Below are 18,186 nucleotides of genomic sequence, written 5' to 3' on the forward strand. Positions count from 1 at the left end.
GAAATCACAGGAAATATTGTTTACAAACATGTACTGCTCTGAGTCAGGAAGTCCAGCGCGCCCACAGACATGAATCATCTGAAAAGGTTTTGTGATGGGAAAGTGAAAAAAGTAGTAGGCTGCTTTGGGCCACAGTCCCCAACCCAACTGGTTCCTCACCAAACCTAAGAAAAGTAGCTACCTGCCTTAAATAAAGAAACTCCTAAAATATTTTCCTAACTCTGGAAGCATAGGCAATCTTGGAGAATTCAGCTACAGACACTACCTGAGGATTAAAAAGATATCTGCAGAAGCCTTGAACGGAAACCACGTACCTGGGCTGGACCCGTCAGGAGGGGGGCTGCAATCTGCACAGAAATGGAGGGTGACACGGATGATTAAGGAGCAGCACAAAGTTCAAACATGAACAACTCAACGCTTACAGCAACTGCATCAGCAGCCGCCCGTAAGGTGGCTCAATTGAACAGAGAAGAAGTCAGAGGTCTGCCTGCCTCTTCCCTGAGAGGTCCCATGCAGGTACTCAGCTGCTCTGAGGCAGCCAAGCCCTCCTCGTGGTAAACACTGACCCACTCACTGATTCATTCGTTCATGTTGCTAAGACTTCACCATAGAATGCTCACCATAGAATGCTCTTCCAGTAAGCAAACTAACAGATTACAATGTGATAAAGTGTCTGCATCGATCACATTGTATATGGTGGAGCCCATGTTGTTGACTCACAACATCTGGAAGCACACTTGTAATGAGAGAGACTGACCAGCAAATCAATCATCCCCAATTCAGAGCTCACTGCTCTGACTCATGAGTGGAACCCGGGCTGCAGACTAAATGCTGAGACCCAAAGGTTAGGATCCAGTGATGAAACCAATATACCAACGAACATCTATGCCAATCTTTCAAATTTAAATCAAATTTAAAGCTTTTATGATTTGGGGGAAGTTTAGAATTACAATGTCCCTCCAGGTCACTCAAAGAATGCCAATTTTAGTTCAATATCACCTATACTGTCTCATTTCAACAAGTGAAGTACTCATTTCAACTTTGTATTTCCCTTAAAAACTCTAAAATTCCTTGGTTAACTGGGGATGCCACCTGGAAGAAAACAAGTCTGAAAAGGGGTCATTTTATGTCTTCAGGGTACTGAAATGGGTGGTTGCAGAGCCCCCAAAATAGCTGGAACCCGCTGTGTAGAGATGTTTACAACCTGGATTGTCCAGAGATGGGGGTGGCAAGGGATCCTTCCTCTCTGATCACCTTTAGCAGTGACTTCTTCAACTGGCAAAGGGGATAGAACACAGCAAAAGTAAAAGCCCTTGAGAGCTGAAGACTTCAGCCTCTTCATAAGAGCCCAAATATCCCGAGACCATCTATCTAACAAAGAGAGAAACCCATAGTGGTGTGCAGTGATGCAGAGCAGTGATCCTTAGACCTCTGTTCAGCTAATCAGTTACCCCAGGTCAAAAAAAAAAAAAATCCAGATTTCTGTGCCTCCCCATTACCCTTCCTCCAAAACTCTGAGTCTGAGTGAAGAGGAAGGTCGAGGAACCTGCTTTCATGATCTTCTGTGGTGATTCCAAATAGCTGGGTTGTGACCATTCCAGAAAAGGCATTAAGAGTTAAACTCAGCTGGGTAAATTCAGTCTTTCGATCAAAGCAGGGAGTATGTGTGTGTTGGGGGAGGTGTCTGTCTCCTTTGATAGTTCTGGACCAGTGGCTTGCATCTTGTCTTAGGCCATGGAGTCCCCTGAGATTTGATGACCACTATATACTTCCTTGTCTTAGCACATAATCACAGGGGCATATGAACCTAGGGTACAACCCACAGGCTGCAGGTTAAAGCAACCTGGTCTGGGGTTTGAATGGCTCTTCAGCAATGAGGAGAGGATGGGAGTGCATGCATGGCAGGTCATGGAAGCCACCAGATGGGGTGGCTGCGGGTGGTGATGCAGAGGGTTGTGGGGCACTTGTGCGGAAAGCAGGAGAAGGAAGGACAGGCTCATGGAGTCTCTGTGGTTCCAGCTGGCAGCGACCTGTCAGTGATTCCTACAGTGATGCATGCCTGCCAGGCAAGGCTCTGATGAGTTCTGTGGGAGAGCAAGCTAGAAGGGACGGTGACTCCTTAGCAAAAGATGAAAACCAAAACCTAGGACAATATACATAGCTAGAATGAAAAGTCATGATGCTTTTCAAAGAGGCACAGAGTTCTTCATATATAATAAGCTGGTGTGAACACAACCTGCTCACTAGGTCAAAACAAAACAATTCCCAGGAAATTGGAATGGTATAAAAAAATCACAACGGAGTTGAGCTCTGGCCTCTCAGGGTAGGGCACACTGGGTAAAACAAACAGCTCCCAGTCTCGTTCTTTCTGATCCTCCTGGTCATGTCCAGCTCTCAACAGCTACCTAGCTATGCTCAAGATTTTTAAATTAAGGATCATCGCAGTTAATTTAGTGGCATACGGTTTCACACATTTCTTTGAGTACTGATCAGCCAAGTTAGACTCTCTCAAATGTATGCTTCATATTCCCATGATCACAACTGAGCTGATTTGCATGGCAAACGCAAGTCATACCCTAAATACCATAAATAAATGCTCATTTAAATAACTTGAAAACTGCATTTAAATTTGTCTACATTTGACCAATATGGGATGTGCCTAGAAGGAAAGTAACATTTAAGCTATGGATATTACAGAATATCTGATTAATAAATTCTCTTGGCATTAAAAAACTCCAATAAATCACTTTTAATTCTGCAGAAAAAAATTAAAATTACAAGCAAGACAATACTGAAGAGAAATGAGCAATGAGCTTTCAGATTTAAAAAAAAAAAAAACAACACAATTTACATAAAAAAATGAGAAGACAAACAGGACAAAACAGCTCCACGAAACCAATCACAGGTTTGGGGAACTGAAACTATAGTCCTTCACAGATGGAAGGGTGGAGGACATGAACACTGCTGAATCAGAGGCTCAAGTGAAATTGTGCCCTGGGAACAGACTGCAGGAAGATTGAAAGGGTGAAGAGCAGGTTACAAATGAAGGATTTATCAAGAGGCTCTGATAAAGGAGCACGATTCTGCCTTGAACAAAAATTGTCCAATTCAGAAATGAAAGGTCCTTGCTGTCTGAAGGGCTAACCTTGGCATACCTGGTTCTTATGAACTACAGCTTACCACACCCAAAGGAGAGCAGAAGCTAGGTCTACAGCCCGCCCTCAGCTGCCTGGCCCATGACACCCCACAGCTCTTACAGGAGAAGGTGGAAGGCGGCCCTGAGTGACAGGGACCAAGGATGTGCTGGTTGAGAAAGCACGCGTGCCCGGCTTTAGGGATATATGCAGGACAAGGTAATCTGGTTGTGCTCTATGCCTCCGCAGGCAGAAGACTGTTTCTGAAGCCTGTTGCTTCAGGCCAATGTCAGCATCTACTGAGAACCCTGCTTGGAGGTGCTGCTGAACAGAGGAACCTAACTTAGCCCCATGAGGGGGTCCTACCACCTGACTGAGTCACCAACAAGTCCCACGGCAACATCTCCTGCTGGAGAACAGCACACCAGCTGATGCCAAGCGGCCTTTAGGCAAGTGTGCTGAGCCTGCTAGCACTCTCCCCCAGCTGTGTCCCTACGTGAGTCAGCTTTTCCTTGATTCTACCAATCCCTGAGGCAATAAACAATCTCCTGAGAAAAGCATCTGCGTTTCGGCCTCCTTCAGGTGCTCAGGCTGGTTTACCAACCAGAAGAGCCCAGGAGCCCCATCCTCACCGATGTGAGAACCAAGACAGCCTCCAGATTCTGCCTTTGCCAGATTCTGATTCACACACGGGCTCCATGGGCACGGACCACAGGCGCTTCTGCCCTCACCGCCCACTGCTCCGAGCTCCGCGCCACGTGGCTCTGCCCGACAGCCCTCCCTGCAGTCTGCGTGGCGGGAAGAGGTCATGGAGTCAGACACGGACAGACACACAGACGCAGCATGAGGTGGAGGCAGATGAATGGGAAGCATGGATGCATACGCACGTGTGGTCAGGTGAGGATGGCATGCAGCAGAGCAGATGGTGGAGGGGCATGGTGAGGAGGGGACATCGCAGAAGGGGTCTTCCGGTTTGATCCAGTAGGCGTGGCTGTCCCGGTTACCTTTCTTGCTGGTACAGCTGCCTGCGCACGGGAAGACATCCTCACAGCCTTCGCCGTGTAGGCGCTCCTTCTGCAGCAGCTTGTCCACCCGCTGAATGATGCACTCCAGGCTCTTGTCTACATTCAGCCACACTTTTTCCTTCCAAACCAAAAAGGCCCATTTGGGTCAGCTCTCCCAGTGAGGGGAAAAACAGAACAGAACACAACCCCTTCCCTCCCGCCCCCACCACTGTTTCCCCTACCCTGGGCCACTGTGATCATTAAAATGCCACATATTTAGAAATATCAAAGTTCAGAATTCCCCATCACATTTGTATTTGCTTTTCAAAACACAAATCAATCTACTGCATTGTTTTTAAAGTTGGAGATGCATTTGCTAGTAACTGTCATGGAGACTGGACAAGACTTCCCAGTGCCTTCCAGAGCTGGCAGCAGGGCCACAGGGCCCAGTGAGCCAGCTGCCCCCTCCCCCCTCTTCTGTGGACCTCCTACAACCACTCAACACAGAGGGGGCTAAGGGAAGATAATGGAAGCAGATGGGGAGTGAGGAGTGGGTATGTGGGAAGCAGGGCTGGAAGTGGTTTGCAGAAACCCACACAGAATACAGGACACCAGGGCTGGCCTGGAGGAGCACTCTGCTGCTAAAAATTCAGTGCTTCACAGAAAAATGCCTCCAAGTGGTAGTCCCCCAAAATGACAAAAACGAGTTGTGTGAGGTGTCACTCCCTAAGGAGAGACAGATGCAGCTCTCAGGTCCACCTCGTGAGGAAGCAGAATGCAAGGCATACAATGTCAGGTAGCATCTCCAAATTCCTCCCCCACCCCCCAAATACACATGGCCCCAGAAGGGCTAACTGGGTGCAGAGCTTTGAGGAAGCAGGGGGCCTCACTGGTCTTTAGCAGACAGGCCTCCAGCAGGGTAAAGGCTCCATGGAGAACATCACCCCCTCTACAACCAGGTCTGACACAGCCTGGCCTGCAGCAGCCCTGCCCCTCTGATGGACACAAAGTGTGAAAATGCCACTTCCCTCCCTAAATCAGGTGGCCCCAGAGCCATCCGGGAAGGAGGCTTGGAGCTTGTCTACCAACCAGCCGGCCTGTTAGGGTATCTCTAGGGGGAGGGGTTGGCAAGAGGCTTAGAATTTTTCAACGCAAGCACAGCAGAATGAGGGCCACGGGCAGCAGACTCACCCACTCCTCCTCGTGCCAGTCCACCTGCAGAGAAGACCGGCTGTTCCTCCCCGTCCACCTAGCCATGAGGGTGTCCTGGTCATTCCTAAGCATCACCTGCTCCTCCTCACTCGATGTGGGGGAGGCCTTGGAAGCAATGTAGTCAGGCCGCGCCGCGTTCAGCCCATGGATGGAGTTGGCCAGCAGCTTGCAGTCGCACACGGTGACCAGCTGCCGGGTCTGCAGTACACACAAGCCAAAGCCGCTGAGCCCTCAGCAGAGGGGCTGCAAGGCCAGTTATCTCTTAAGAGCTCAGGAACTGTCCCAAGACCCAGCTGCACACCCTTCTCCATAGTGCAAGAGTCCTCGGCACGGCTGAGGCTCCCACAAAAGGACTAGAGAACACAGGGAGAATGAGGGAGGTCGAGAAATCTCTGACATTCCTCGATCCTGCCTGCCTCTGAGCCTGACATGACTCAAGGAAGGGCCTGAAGAGAGCCCAGTATCCTTGCCTTCACTGACTTCCTGGACTGTCTTCTCTAGTTCCAGGGGACAGGCAGAAATTTGATTTGATCACTTATGTCTTATCTTTTTTATCTCATACTTGAAGCCCTGGCCTCTGGGGTAGTGGGACTCTCAGCACAGCGCTAGAGTTCTGGGAAATTCTGTATGCAGCAGGAGTTTTGTGGCTTATAATTTTCCTTCTCATAACATTATCTTTCCTTTCCAAGTAGATCTAATTCCTAGCTCTCAGTTTTTTTGCTGAGTGAACACATGTGAAGGATATAACACATTATGATCAGGAACGGCACCTCACCCTAGCAAAGTGGGTGTGAGTGGGGAAGTGTGATCAGAATTTCTATACATGTGTGTATGCGTATGCATGCATATGTGTGTATGTGTGTGTTGAGAGACTGAGTAATTTGAAAAAGCATCATCCATCAAAATGATCTGGTATATCTAATTCCCTCCCCAGTATGGACTAATATTTATATATATATTTTTAATATTTGTTTATTTGAGAAAGAGAGAGTGTGTGTGCGCGCACACATGCACATGGGGCAAAGAGCAGAGGGAGAGGGAGAGAAACTGCAAGCAGACTCCCTGCTGAGTGCAGAGTCGGACACTGGGTTTGATCCCAGAACCCTGAGATCATGACCTGAGCCAAAATCAAGTTTAGATGCTTAATCAACTGAGCCACCCAGGTGGCCCTATATATATTTTTAATCAGGATCAAATTACAGCTAACTAGAAAATGGTTTATTGATTTTATGTAAGCCAATGAAGTTACATTTCCCTTATGGTATGTCTGTATAATAACTCAGTTTCTTTTTTTCAAATTCCAATCAATAAAAATTGGCAAAAAATGCACTGAGTAAGCAGTTGCTAAGAAAGCTGTGGAACTATCCCAGCCTCCACAATGGACCCCGTGGGCTTGAGGGGAGACACATTTGAATGAAGCAGCAGCTGAAATCACATGCCCTGGGTGCTGTCCTGGGCCTGCCCCCATTCAGCTCTGTGACCACAGGCAAATCACCAAACCTCCCTGGGCCTTTGGGGGAACTAAAATTTAAGCTAGATCTTCAAGGTCATGCCAATGTCACCTCTTGTAGGATAGCTCGAAGCACACACATGGGGTGTCCAAGGGTTTCCAGAAACCCAAGGGAGCCCCCATCCCACATGTTGCAGGGTAGTGCCTCCTACCTTGTCTGCCAGAATGGCGAGGGTTCTTTCGAGGCCAGTGGCAGACCTGTCCTTGGCCGCCCTCGAGAGCCGCTCTGCATAGTAACTCACTTGGGTTTTCAGGGTATTGATCTGGGCAATGATCTCCTTTGCTCTGATGATGTCCTGTGGTATGTAGATTATGGACTGGCAGCTGGATGGTGTACTAAAAAGGATAAGAACAGATTCTAAGGAGTTTTCTCAAATCTATGAGGATGATAGCAGCCTCCCAACCTCAGCCCACAACCAACACCAAGTAAAGCATTCTGATACTCAGAGATGTTCTTCTAGGTTAGTCCAGCTGTTGATGGGTAAAAGCAAATCTCAAGAGATTCTGTCTATGATTCTCTCTGTCTTCTATACGGTAGAAGGGTTGAAATATTAAAACACAATGAAGTCTTTTGTCTCTCTTTTTGTCTGTATTCTTATGCAAATGTGTATGCAGATATTGAATCCAATAATTACCCAAATGCTCATAACCTTCTACCTAAGAACCTCACCTGTCACCTTATCAGCAGTACTGAGGTGGAGGCATAGAGTCTGCTGATCTCAGAAGGGGTCAGTTTATCACAGTGAAGGGAAACTGCTGTGGGTACCAGACTTTCCACAAGAAATCTCTTTCTCCATTTGGCCAATCTTCAAATTTTCTGTGCACACACCCATAATTCTCCCTTACACCTCTGACCCTGAAAACCAGACTTCCTCCTCTAGCGCTCCTCTACTTTAAAAAATATTATTTCAGCAGATGACAAGGAGGTAAAGAACATGCTAAGCCAGAGGCCAGGCCTGGACACTTCAACAGCTTTGAAAACCTGGTTCTTCCTCCTTCCTTCATCACCAAGCAGTATGGGATCTTAGGATTAATGTCAAAGCTATAGCCCAGTCCCTGCAAGGCACAAGTGCCAGCCTTGGGAGAAATGGCTCCATGTCCCGGCTGTGTGGGGCCTGGAGAACATGTCTGGCCATTCTAGATGGACATGATAAACCCAAGTCTCTCAGCTAGGATCCCAAATCAATGTAAATGGATAAATTTATTTTTCAGACTATATGAGAAAGCCAACAAAAGCAGAGAGTAGTATGAGGCACCAGTGAGGATGTCTCCTGGAATCTGAAGTAGTGAGCTCTAGCTGGAATGGGATTCTCATCCTTCACTGGTCCTCATCCTTCTCAGCCCTCACTGGTCCCCTCAAAGAGCTAGCTTCCCTTTGGGTTTTGGGTAGGAGGGAGAAGGTGGAGGAGCACAACCTCCATGGCTTCCCTTGGATATAAGGACTTGAGACCCTCCCCTGCTGGGCTCTCGACCCTGAAGACAGGTCCCCAAGAAACCTCCCTTGACAGACTATGGTGTAAACATGCAAAACCCAAAAACCAAAGCACCCCAGAAAGAAACACCCCAAGCCCACACACCACGATAAAACACAATGGATTTGCCAGAAGCCCATGCAGCAGATCGCAACGAAGCCTGCGTGATCTGAGAAGTAATTTCACAGCACAATGTGCACACAACTACTTTCCAATCTGCAATCACTCTTGCAAATGAATAGCTGCCACTTGACAATTGAGTCATAAAAATACAATCTCAAATAGGATTTTTAAAAATCTGTTCTTCCCTGGCCCCAATACTTCGAGCACATGTGTAATGTGTGCTTCATGCAGATATACATGTGTGTATGGTAGATGGTTGTGTACACTTCAAGCAGTACATACCGTCCCCCAACCCAGAAGGAAAGCACCACCCCCTACTCACCTTGTGTTCTTAAGGTCAGTTCTAATAAAAATAATCTGGGACTTACGCACAGGAAGCATATGGCCCAGGTGTGGAAGAGTAAATTTCAAAGAGCTGTTGTTAGGGATGATGGTATATATACAAGCACATGTGCTCAACTATGTCGTCCTAAAAATGGGAAAAGCCCAGGAGGTCTCAGTCTGGGTGGAAGGTTCCCTCCTCAGCACATCCAGCTATGCCTTGCAGAGCTCTGCCATCTTAGGCAGGGCCCAGCCATGGATGCTGAGCCTCACCAGTTCTGAGATGGCAGCAGTTCTCATGGGCTGCAAGTGCTCCTGGGGCCTGTCACCAAGCGAAGCGCCACTGTAGAGTGCTAGCTGTGCCTGAGTAAGCACGCTAAGCATGATGGGGGAGAGCCTGGGGCAGTAGTGGAGACCCCAGGCAGTAGACACAGTGGTTTTTGGCTGCCATCTTCGGTAGGAAAAGTCACTTGGTTATTTTAATTCTTGGTTTGCCCTTGGAGCAGGGGATAACTGGCCCAAGTCACACTGTTTGGAATATCCGCCTAAATTATCATTAAAATGGATGCTGGCTTCATTCCCCTAAGAGGTGATGGTAAAGTGAAAATCAAAGCCCTAAGACTGTCATAAAAGAAGCCAGAAAGGGATTCCCAACCATACCAATGGGTTGACTTGAAATCCCAGCACTGGGGACTTGCCCGGCCTGGGAGAAAGAGTCCTCTCTCAGAGCGCGCACAGCAAGGAACTGCTGCCAGATTTTGAAGGTAAACTGGTAGGCTGAAGACGGGCTATTCATTATCAAAGAACATTGCAGTTGGAAGGGAGAATTCTGTCTACGAGGCTATAACCAGGGGCCCCCGGTGGCACAGAGGGCTGAGGCACCTGACAGAAGAGGGGACAACACAGGCTTTCTCTACAGGAGAGCAAGACCCAAACAAACACTCTCCACAGACAGAAAACTCACCAACACTCCTCAAAACTGCTAAAGAAAAGAACCAAAACGAAATATTAGCAGTTAGCAAACACCAAATGCAAAATAAAAAATTAAAAAGCCAAGTTATCTTTTGACAAAGTTCCTTGAAATTTACGTGTTGAGGCACCCATGACAGGGCCAATAAAACTTCTGAGCCCCATTTGCTTACTCATCAGAGCAATACCAGTGTCTGTGCGCAAGCCCAGGGAGACATTCCACCTGTGGGCAAGTTATGTCTGCATTTAAAGTATAGTTCAAATAATGAAAATCATTTCTTCAGGTGGTTTTATAACATTAGGAGGAAATTAAATGAAAATTTATATTATTGATTTGAAAAATACTCCAGAGACATTTTGGAAATAAGTTCTGAAGTTAACAGAGTAATCAGGTATCAACATCTGGACCTTTCTGGGGCAGGGATGGACAGTGGCACCCTCTTTCTGATGGGCTCTCCCTGCTGGGGCCCCCATGGCATCCTCAAATCCCCCACACAGTCACATGCAATGGAGTGACAGACACACGATCTCTTGACTGGCTGTGCAGAGCTATGGTGAGCACAGGAAGCCTCCTTTTCACTGTAATTCCCAGGGAACAGGCCAGTCTGATTGCCTGGCTTGTCTAGGCAGGGGAAGACCCCTTGGTGGGATCAATCAAGGTCAAGTGAGCTATCTGGGGGACTCCCAGGAACGTTGCCCCACCCTGAAGGCTGGAATTCCCCTTCCTAACCACTGGCCCTTTTTGTTATTTCCTTCTCTTGCCTGGAGGGCTCCCTTGGCTCTGGGCATCCTGTGCACACATGTGAGTGACAATTTCTAATAGTGTGCTCTCTTCCACCTGCTGGCTCACCCCTCCAGCTGCACACCATGGGTGAAAGCTCCTAGCTGCATCCGAGATCCCCTTGGGCCCATGATTGGCCACTGTGCCTGACCTTTCACCCTTCCTTGATCCAGTATGTGATCAGTTTCTTCAAGCCATGTCCTGACTCCTGGCCACGGCAACACATAGCCTCTGATTCCCCAGCAGGTGCTAATGCTCTCCTCTCCACCTGGCTGCCTTGTCGATTCTCCTGATACTCCCTGGGCCTATGGGCTTCACCTTTCCTCCAACTGTTCCAGTCTCCATTGGTAAGTCCCAGTCTTTCAACTCCACCTTCTGTAGAGGCTGATCCATGGTATCTTCAGCTTGTTTCTTTACTCCTCAAAGATCTCTCTGCACCCACCTTCTCTTGTCCCTTCTAGGACTACCTGCCTGGTCTGGCCTTTGCTCCAGAACCTTGCTGGTTGCTCTATCAACGTTCTCTTACCTTGTCACTTTTGTCATCCCCATCAGTCTGACCACATGATCAAGTAATAATCCTTTTCCCCAAGCAGACACTGCGTGCTACTTCCTCTACTCCATGGTCCATGGATCTTACAGGACTATCTATACTCATCGCCTCTACTTCTTACACTTGCCTCCCTCATCTATTTAAATCTTGACGGGTGACATTCTGGAACATCACCAATGCCTCCCACATATCCAACACAACAGCTGGGATTTATGGCTCTCTCCCTGTCACCCCTGCTCCAAGCATGGCACTGCTTGCTCCAAATGGTGTTGTTCACTTATGTTCTCCTAGGCAAGGCTGAAGCCCCTCAGGGCCTGACCTATATCTATCACCCTGCATCCTTGGTCACCAGCACATGGACCCGCACTGAGCAGGCTACCAGCAAGGCCAACCCTCTCTCCCTCAGCTCCTGTCCTCAAATCACCATGCCTGAGCCACACCTCACTGCATGCTCCACAATTTTTTGTTTGGACTGCGGCTGTGTGCTATTCCCCTTCCACCCCCCGACCTTACTCTAACCTTCTTAAGACAAAGAGTGTTTACCACTGCAGTCCTTTTAGGAAAGGAGACAATCTCTTGCAGGCTTCACATTCTGTGGTGTTCAACACACACCACACACCCGGTGTGACAGACCAAGGGCTCTGAGGGACAACTGAGCCAGCAGAGAGTCCACACAGGGTAGTCACCTTCAAGGAGGACTTTGATTTGCTGTTCGTTTGCAGGACCACTACTCAGGTGACCTCATCACCACCCAGCTGGTCACACACAGAGAAGCAGAGGGGCCATGAGGCAGCTCCTCCCACCACACAAAAGCACATCGGATGGCTGGATGTTTTTGCGGTCACATTATTTATTTATTTATTAACCTGGGAAGCACCAGACAGCTGTACAAGAATCATGAACACCCTCTCAGTACTTACTGTTTCTTGGTCTCTTCAAATTTGTGCAGCTTTTTGCGGAGACCTCCTGACTTAAAACCTTGGCAGTGTGCTGCTGGCGCTCCAATGGTGACAATGTCGTAGTTCTGATCTGAATGACAGAAAGCTCTTCTCCGTTACTCTGGGCTCAGGCCTGTGGATGAGCCAGCTACAGGGAGATGCACGAAACTCTGGGACCCTGCCCCTCCGCCCGTTTCCAGGCAGCCTGTTCCCTCAGTCCCACAGCCTGGATTGTCTGAGGGTCCTGGGGCCCAGCACCATCATTTCAGCAGAGAGGGGGTGTCTCAACGGCCAGAAGCAATTTCTGGCAGTGCCTAGTTCGCATCCCTCCTTGGGAAGGATAACTGCCAGGCAACTTTCTGTCCCAGAAACACAAAGGGAAGCTGGAGGGAGGATAGACCAGGGGAAGGAACAGAGGGAGGGCAGAGACTAGGGGACACAGACCTTACAAAGGTCCTATGACATGTCTCTTATCTGAGTTGCCAGGCAGAAGAACACACAGGGAAGGCTGGGCATATGTGGGGCAGCCTGGGAACCGGGCACACAGGGAGGAAGGAAGTGCAGTGTGATTTAGCAAGGGAACAGAAAAATAGTTACCTGACCCCCCATCGTCTTGAACTCTCATCCTCTGTATGTGCAAGTTTGTGGGAACAAATTCTAACTTTTTATCTGCTTTCAAACTGCTTGCTTTAAACGAGGGACCTGAGAAACAGAATAGGAGAAAACAAGGACCACTGACATGTACCCTGTATTCAGGAATAGCAAGGAGAACAGTGATATTTTCAGGAAGCTGCTGAGAGTAAGCAGGTACATGCTGGGAGTGGCCTAGGAAATTCTGAGTTGACCATGAGCACACTTCATTTCCATTATAGCAGGTAGGTGAAACCCTGGAGGGAGGGCAGCTCACTGGTCAGAAGACTGGTTCCAGGTGCTCAAGTGGTAAGCATAGCTGGGTAGAGGCTGCTTCAGAAGGCTATGGTTATCAGTGCCCTGCCTTCCTGTGACTCAGCTCTCAACTGAGAAGTCTGACACAAAGACTGATTTTGTGCAACAGGATGTCAGCACTACTATATAAAGCAAATGGGCCCCTGCCAGGGACTGCCTGTTCCAACCCTGGAGATTGCCATCATGCAAGATCTAAGAAATTGGTTCAACTACAGCAACACATCTCAATCCCACAAAGAGATGAAAAGATCTACTCATCACCTCAGATCTATCAAGATGAACAAATGCTACATAGCTATGGATTCTGGCCCTCCAAACACAAACCTAAACATGTTCCCTTGATTATCCTCAGGGAGGTTAAGGAGGTTGGATGATGTTTGTAACTAAACCTACAATCTTGTTTCTAGGATCAGAATCCAACACTAATTAAGGACTGCACACCTAGAAAAGAAAGGGATTACAAATTACCTGATAATCAGAAGAAGAGAAGAAATAACCTTTCTCTCTAGTGATAAAAGCTAAATTGTACCAGTATATGAAATACAGACCACCCATTGTCTGCTTTGCATTTTGTGTGAGGAGATTGTCTTTCAGGGTTTGCTACTTGCAGGTGGCCCAGAGGTCAGCAGTAGTGGCATCCTGAGAGCCTGTTTGAAATGCAGATCTACATTTCAAAATCCTAGATATGCACTGTAGCAAGATCTTTAGGGATCACACTGACACTTAAGATACTCTGCTCTGGAAACTCAAGCTCCTGTGGATTTCCTGCTTTCCCAGGTAACAGGTATCCAGCACAGGGAGGTCCCTAAATTTCTTTAGTCATCTGCTGCCAATACATTTAGACCTGCCCTTCAGATTCAAACCAAACCCAAGCACACCATCATCTTGTCCTCATAACTGTATCTGGCTTCTCCTCAGCCAAGTTCATGGAGAGGTTCATATGTTCTATGTCAAAACCTTAATATTAAGGACTTATGATTTTCTTTTAATCTTGAAATTCCATTATGTAGTGGGGAGGTGGAAAGAATCTGAAGATAGAGAAGAAAAGTAATGAAAAACCAAAAAATTGATTCAATTTTGGAATAAAAAGGGAATTAAGATTAGTCTTCTAAATCTATGTTTAGATTATTTTGAAAATCAAACAGGATCTTTTAAGAAGAAAGGTGAGGTGCCTGTACTTCACTTTCCTCTCTCTTTTTTAAAGATTTTATTTACTTATTCATGAGAGACACGGAGAGAGAGAGAGAGAGAGAGAGAGAGAGAGAGAGAGCAGAGACACAGGCAGAGGGAGAAGCAGGCTCCATGCAGGGAGCCCGACGTGGGACTCGATCCCGGGTCTCCAGAATCACACCCTGGGCTGAAGGCGGCGCTAAACCGCTGAGCCACCCACGCTGCCCTTCACTTTCTCTTTTGAGCCTTAAAATGGAGAGCTCCACTCAGACAATTCAGATGTTCAATACAAGGACTGTTGGATATTTATTTTTTTAAAAGATTTATTTATTTATTCATGATAGACAGAGAGAGAGAGAGAGAGAGAGAGAGGCAGAGACACAGGCAAAGGGAGAAGCAGGCTCCATGCCGGGAGCCTGATGGGGGACTCGATCCCGGGACTCCCGGATTGCGCCCTGGGCCAAAGGCAGGTGCTAAACCGCTGAGCCACCCAAGGATCCCCAGGACTGTTGAATATTTAAACTGGGAAATCTAGGAAACCACTTTGTCTCAAAGCAAATGCTTTATGTCTTTTGGGGCATTTCCTTTGGGCATTTTAAGACCAAGACAAAAAAATAACACAAACCAACAGCCTGAGATTTCATCTCCCCTAAATTTCATCCTACATTACTTGCTTTGGCAGACGACACCGTAGAAGGAATTTTCAATGCAAATCACATACTTGTCTTCTTAATTAAGATCTAAGAAATCCATATTCGAAAAAATTCACACCTACAGGAAAATCTATTTTTAAAAAAATCCATTAGAGCGTCTGCTGGCGAGAGTATTTGAGCCAGGTTCTCATGCTTCAGCTGGGAAAGTGGAGACCCAGCACCCACCTTTGTACTGATGGAGGTCGGTCAGGTTCTCCTGGTACGTGAGGATGATGGTCTGGTACTGAGTGACAATCTGGCGCCGGAGGCTCTCCCAGCAAGGGGAGAGATCCCCCAACTCCTCCAGTTCACACACTCTGCAAGTAAGACACACATGCACATCAGGCCACGGAGCCGCCTCGCTTCCCTGGGAGAGGCGCAGGTGTCCCAACCAAGCAGGAGAACAGAATGGAGGCAGAAGTATTGTCGATGCCAGGGGAGGCCTCAGACCACAGCTACACTACACATCTACAGAGCAAGCGGTGGGGCAGCACAACAGACCACTCTAGGGGTAGTGGCTGTATGAAGGGCAGACTACCTACAACATGGAAAACACAGAGACCCTTCTCACAGAAACCCTGTCAAATGTCGGGGGAACTAGGTGGAGCAGAGGGGCTCTAGGGGAGTGGCTCCTGCCAGGACTCACACGGGCCACGCAGGCAGCCCTTTGGAATCTGGGCAGACAGAAGGATGTGAGACTCTTATGGAAGATGAGACGAGTGGAGGCTTGTAAGCAAGTACTTGAGGCCATCTCACTTACCTGTCTCCCCCAGGGGCTATTGTGAGACAGCTTCTCATGGCCCCCCTGTTCTGGGGAAGCCAGGCCTTCCTGCCCTGCCCCTAAGAATACTGCCGCAGAACATAAGGATCCCACACAGCGATCCACATCCACAGCTGCTGGGAACTGGGCAGCCACGCTCTGCTGCACTCACTTGGCCCCCTTTGTTTCTGTGCTGTCCCTCGGGGTCAGGGACAAGGGCCAGAGGGGGCTGTGCTTACTTTCTCTGTCTCCATGAGAAATGAGCTGTCTAAATCTAAAAGTAGCATGAAGGCAAGGAAAGGGGAAAGGGAGAAGAGAAGAAAAAAGAGGATCTGTCACCTCCAGAAAAATAAAAGCTGTTTAAGAATTGAAACATAAATGTCTTAGCTCAGCAGTAAATGATAGCTACATAATCAGAATAATGAAAACACAAGATAGACTTTAAGAAAAGAAGGATAACCATATTAGGAAGCTGAGGAAAGTACAAAAGACCTGAAATCCTCATCTCATGGAATCAGTAGCCAATCCCCAAAACTGGTTAAGAGAGTACACTATATGTTTATTTAGAAATATAGTGGTAAACACCAAAACAGCTGAAAGCGTTGTTTCTAGGAAGCAGATCACAGAGTAGAGGGCCCCAAGACTTACGTCATTGTTAAAAGCCTTCTGGCGCTATTTATTTTTTTTTAAGATTTTATTTATTTATTCATGAGAGACAGAGAGAGAGGCAGAGACACAGGCAGAGGGAGAAGCAGGCTCCATGCAGGGAGCCCGACATGGGACTTGATCCCAGGTCTCCAGGGTCACATCCTGGGCTGAAGGCAGCGCTAAACCGCTGAGCCACTGTGGCTGCCCGCTGTTTGGTTTTTATACTATGCATGCTTTCCTCTGGAGGGAAAAAAAGTTAACTTTATGGAATCTACTGAATTGTCTGAAGTTAAAAAGAAAGTTATACCATTTTATTATTATGAAATTAGCAAAATCAAAGTAAAAGAATATGCATACGAGCTGCAGTGAGACCTATGTCTTTGCTCACTGCTGGCCAACTGGCCCTGCGGCTGTGGGTCTGTTCATGAGTACATGAGCCCCGTCTGCTGCGGCTGCTGATGGACCTTCTCCAGTGTCTCTGCCCGTCTCTCATGCAGCTCCTTCTTGCGCTCCGGGTGTTAGTTTAATGCCACCATCTCACAGAGGCCTGCCCTGACCACCGTCATCCTCGTCATCCCTTCTAATTTCTGCATGCTGCTCACACAGCTTGGGCTCTGAGAGCAATCCCCACTGCTCCAGAGGGACTGTCTTCCACAGTCTGTCTCACTCATTAAGAAGCCTTTTACACCATGCACAACACCAGTCGCGTGTGTGAAACTGGTATGATGAAACACAACAACAACAAAAGCCTCAAAACCAGAGCTCTGGTGAAATGAGTATACTCTTTAAGGTTATAATCTAGTATACCAAATAATGGGAAGTTATGCCATAATTAAAATTATAAGTGAAAACTGAAGACCTATGCAACTATACAAGGTAGCTCGGAAAATCTGTATAAATATGGAAAAGCTGAAAGGAAAGTTTTAAAATTAAAATAACTATGAAATTATACACATAGATAAAGCAGCTCATTGCATTATTGTCATTCTTACATTGAATTTTTTTCAAGAAAAACATTTTTAAAAATGGCTGTATTAAAAAAAATAAAAAAAAATGGCTGTATTGAAATAGTAAGATTCTGACTGCATTGTTTCATGCTATTGTGTTCGTAATTAACACTGTCTTATGACAGCAAGGAGAAATGACATCTGAGGAACACAGGCAACACGCTCTGCGATCTGCGGCACTGAACCACCCCTCCGGCCTCTCTCTGCCATGGGATCGATGGAATATGCCTCGAGCTGAGAGATACAAAGGAGCAGAGGGTCCCAATGGGTCATACTTAGCTCTCTGTAGCCTGTATCACTCTGGCCCTACCCTAGAAAACCACTGACCCAGGTGGCCAGGACCAAAGAATGAGCAGCCATTCCTCATCACTGAGAGGGAACAGGAGAGGGGAAGGGAAGGCCTCACACAGAAACTCTAGGATATAGGTGAGCAAACGCAGGCTTCAGCAAGCTGAGGCCACAGAGCAAACAAGTGGCAGAGGCTGGATCTGAAGCTGGCCTCTGTTGCCAGTGCTCTACCCACCACATCTAAGAGCTTTCTGGAAAGGAAGGGTATGATGGGTGGTTGGCCTCTCCACATGGCCTCACCTGGCCGCATCCTCTTCCAGCAAGAGCTTCACAAACTGCCGGGGCACATGCAAGGAGAGGACGCTCTCTGCCATCTGCTCCAGGATCCGCAGGTGGTTGCCATCCGTGGTGGGGAATCGGTACATGCGGCAGATGGCTCCGCCGAACACTGAGGTGGGGGATGTGGAGGAGATGGAGGCTGCGTGTGAGCTGGCTACACATCTGCCGCATGTGCCCTCCTCCCCAGGCCTTCAATGGTGCTTCTTACTGTTCATCTCAAGAAAATTAAAACCTTTAAACCAAAGTCCACCAAGTGACTGAGCCTGGCTGCTCCTCCCTTGAGACATGCAATCTTCTTGTCCCAGGACGTGTAACTAACTCTC

The 18,186-nt window shown here is 47.7% G+C and overlaps 1 protein-coding gene across 7 annotated transcripts in view; it reads right to left on the reverse strand.

Moving 5' to 3' along the window:
• INPP4A (inositol polyphosphate-4-phosphatase type I A) overlaps nucleotides 1-18,186 on the reverse strand; it is a 139,534-nt gene that overhangs the window by 26,509 nt on the left and 94,839 nt on the right. For 4 of the 7 annotated variants that reach the window (XM_055328115.1, XM_055328116.1, XM_055328117.1 and 1 more), the window contains exons 10-18: nucleotides 17,825-17,972; nucleotides 15,008-15,138; nucleotides 12,612-12,716; nucleotides 11,997-12,105; nucleotides 9,741-9,758; nucleotides 7,013-7,196; nucleotides 5,330-5,548; nucleotides 4,022-4,277; nucleotides 315-347 (exon numbers count right to left, since the gene is read on the reverse strand). In XM_055328115.1, the coding sequence (XP_055184090.1) occupies nucleotides 315-347; nucleotides 4,022-4,277; nucleotides 5,330-5,548; nucleotides 7,013-7,196; nucleotides 9,741-9,758; nucleotides 11,997-12,105; nucleotides 12,612-12,716; nucleotides 15,008-15,138; nucleotides 17,825-17,972 (1,203 nt within the window). The remainder of the gene's footprint in view (nucleotides 1-314; nucleotides 348-4,021; nucleotides 4,278-5,329; nucleotides 5,549-7,012; nucleotides 7,197-9,740; nucleotides 9,759-11,996; nucleotides 12,106-12,611; nucleotides 12,717-15,007; nucleotides 15,139-17,824; nucleotides 17,973-18,186) is intronic. The other 3 variants (XM_055328119.1, XM_055328121.1, XM_055328118.1) reach the window with 3 other exon arrangements.

Source organism: Nyctereutes procyonoides, unplaced genomic scaffold (genome assembly GCF_905146905.1).
Source record: "Nyctereutes procyonoides isolate TBG_1078 unplaced genomic scaffold, NYPRO_anot_genome, whole genome shotgun sequence".
Classification (NCBI taxonomy): domain Eukaryota; kingdom Metazoa; phylum Chordata; class Mammalia; order Carnivora; family Canidae; genus Nyctereutes; species Nyctereutes procyonoides.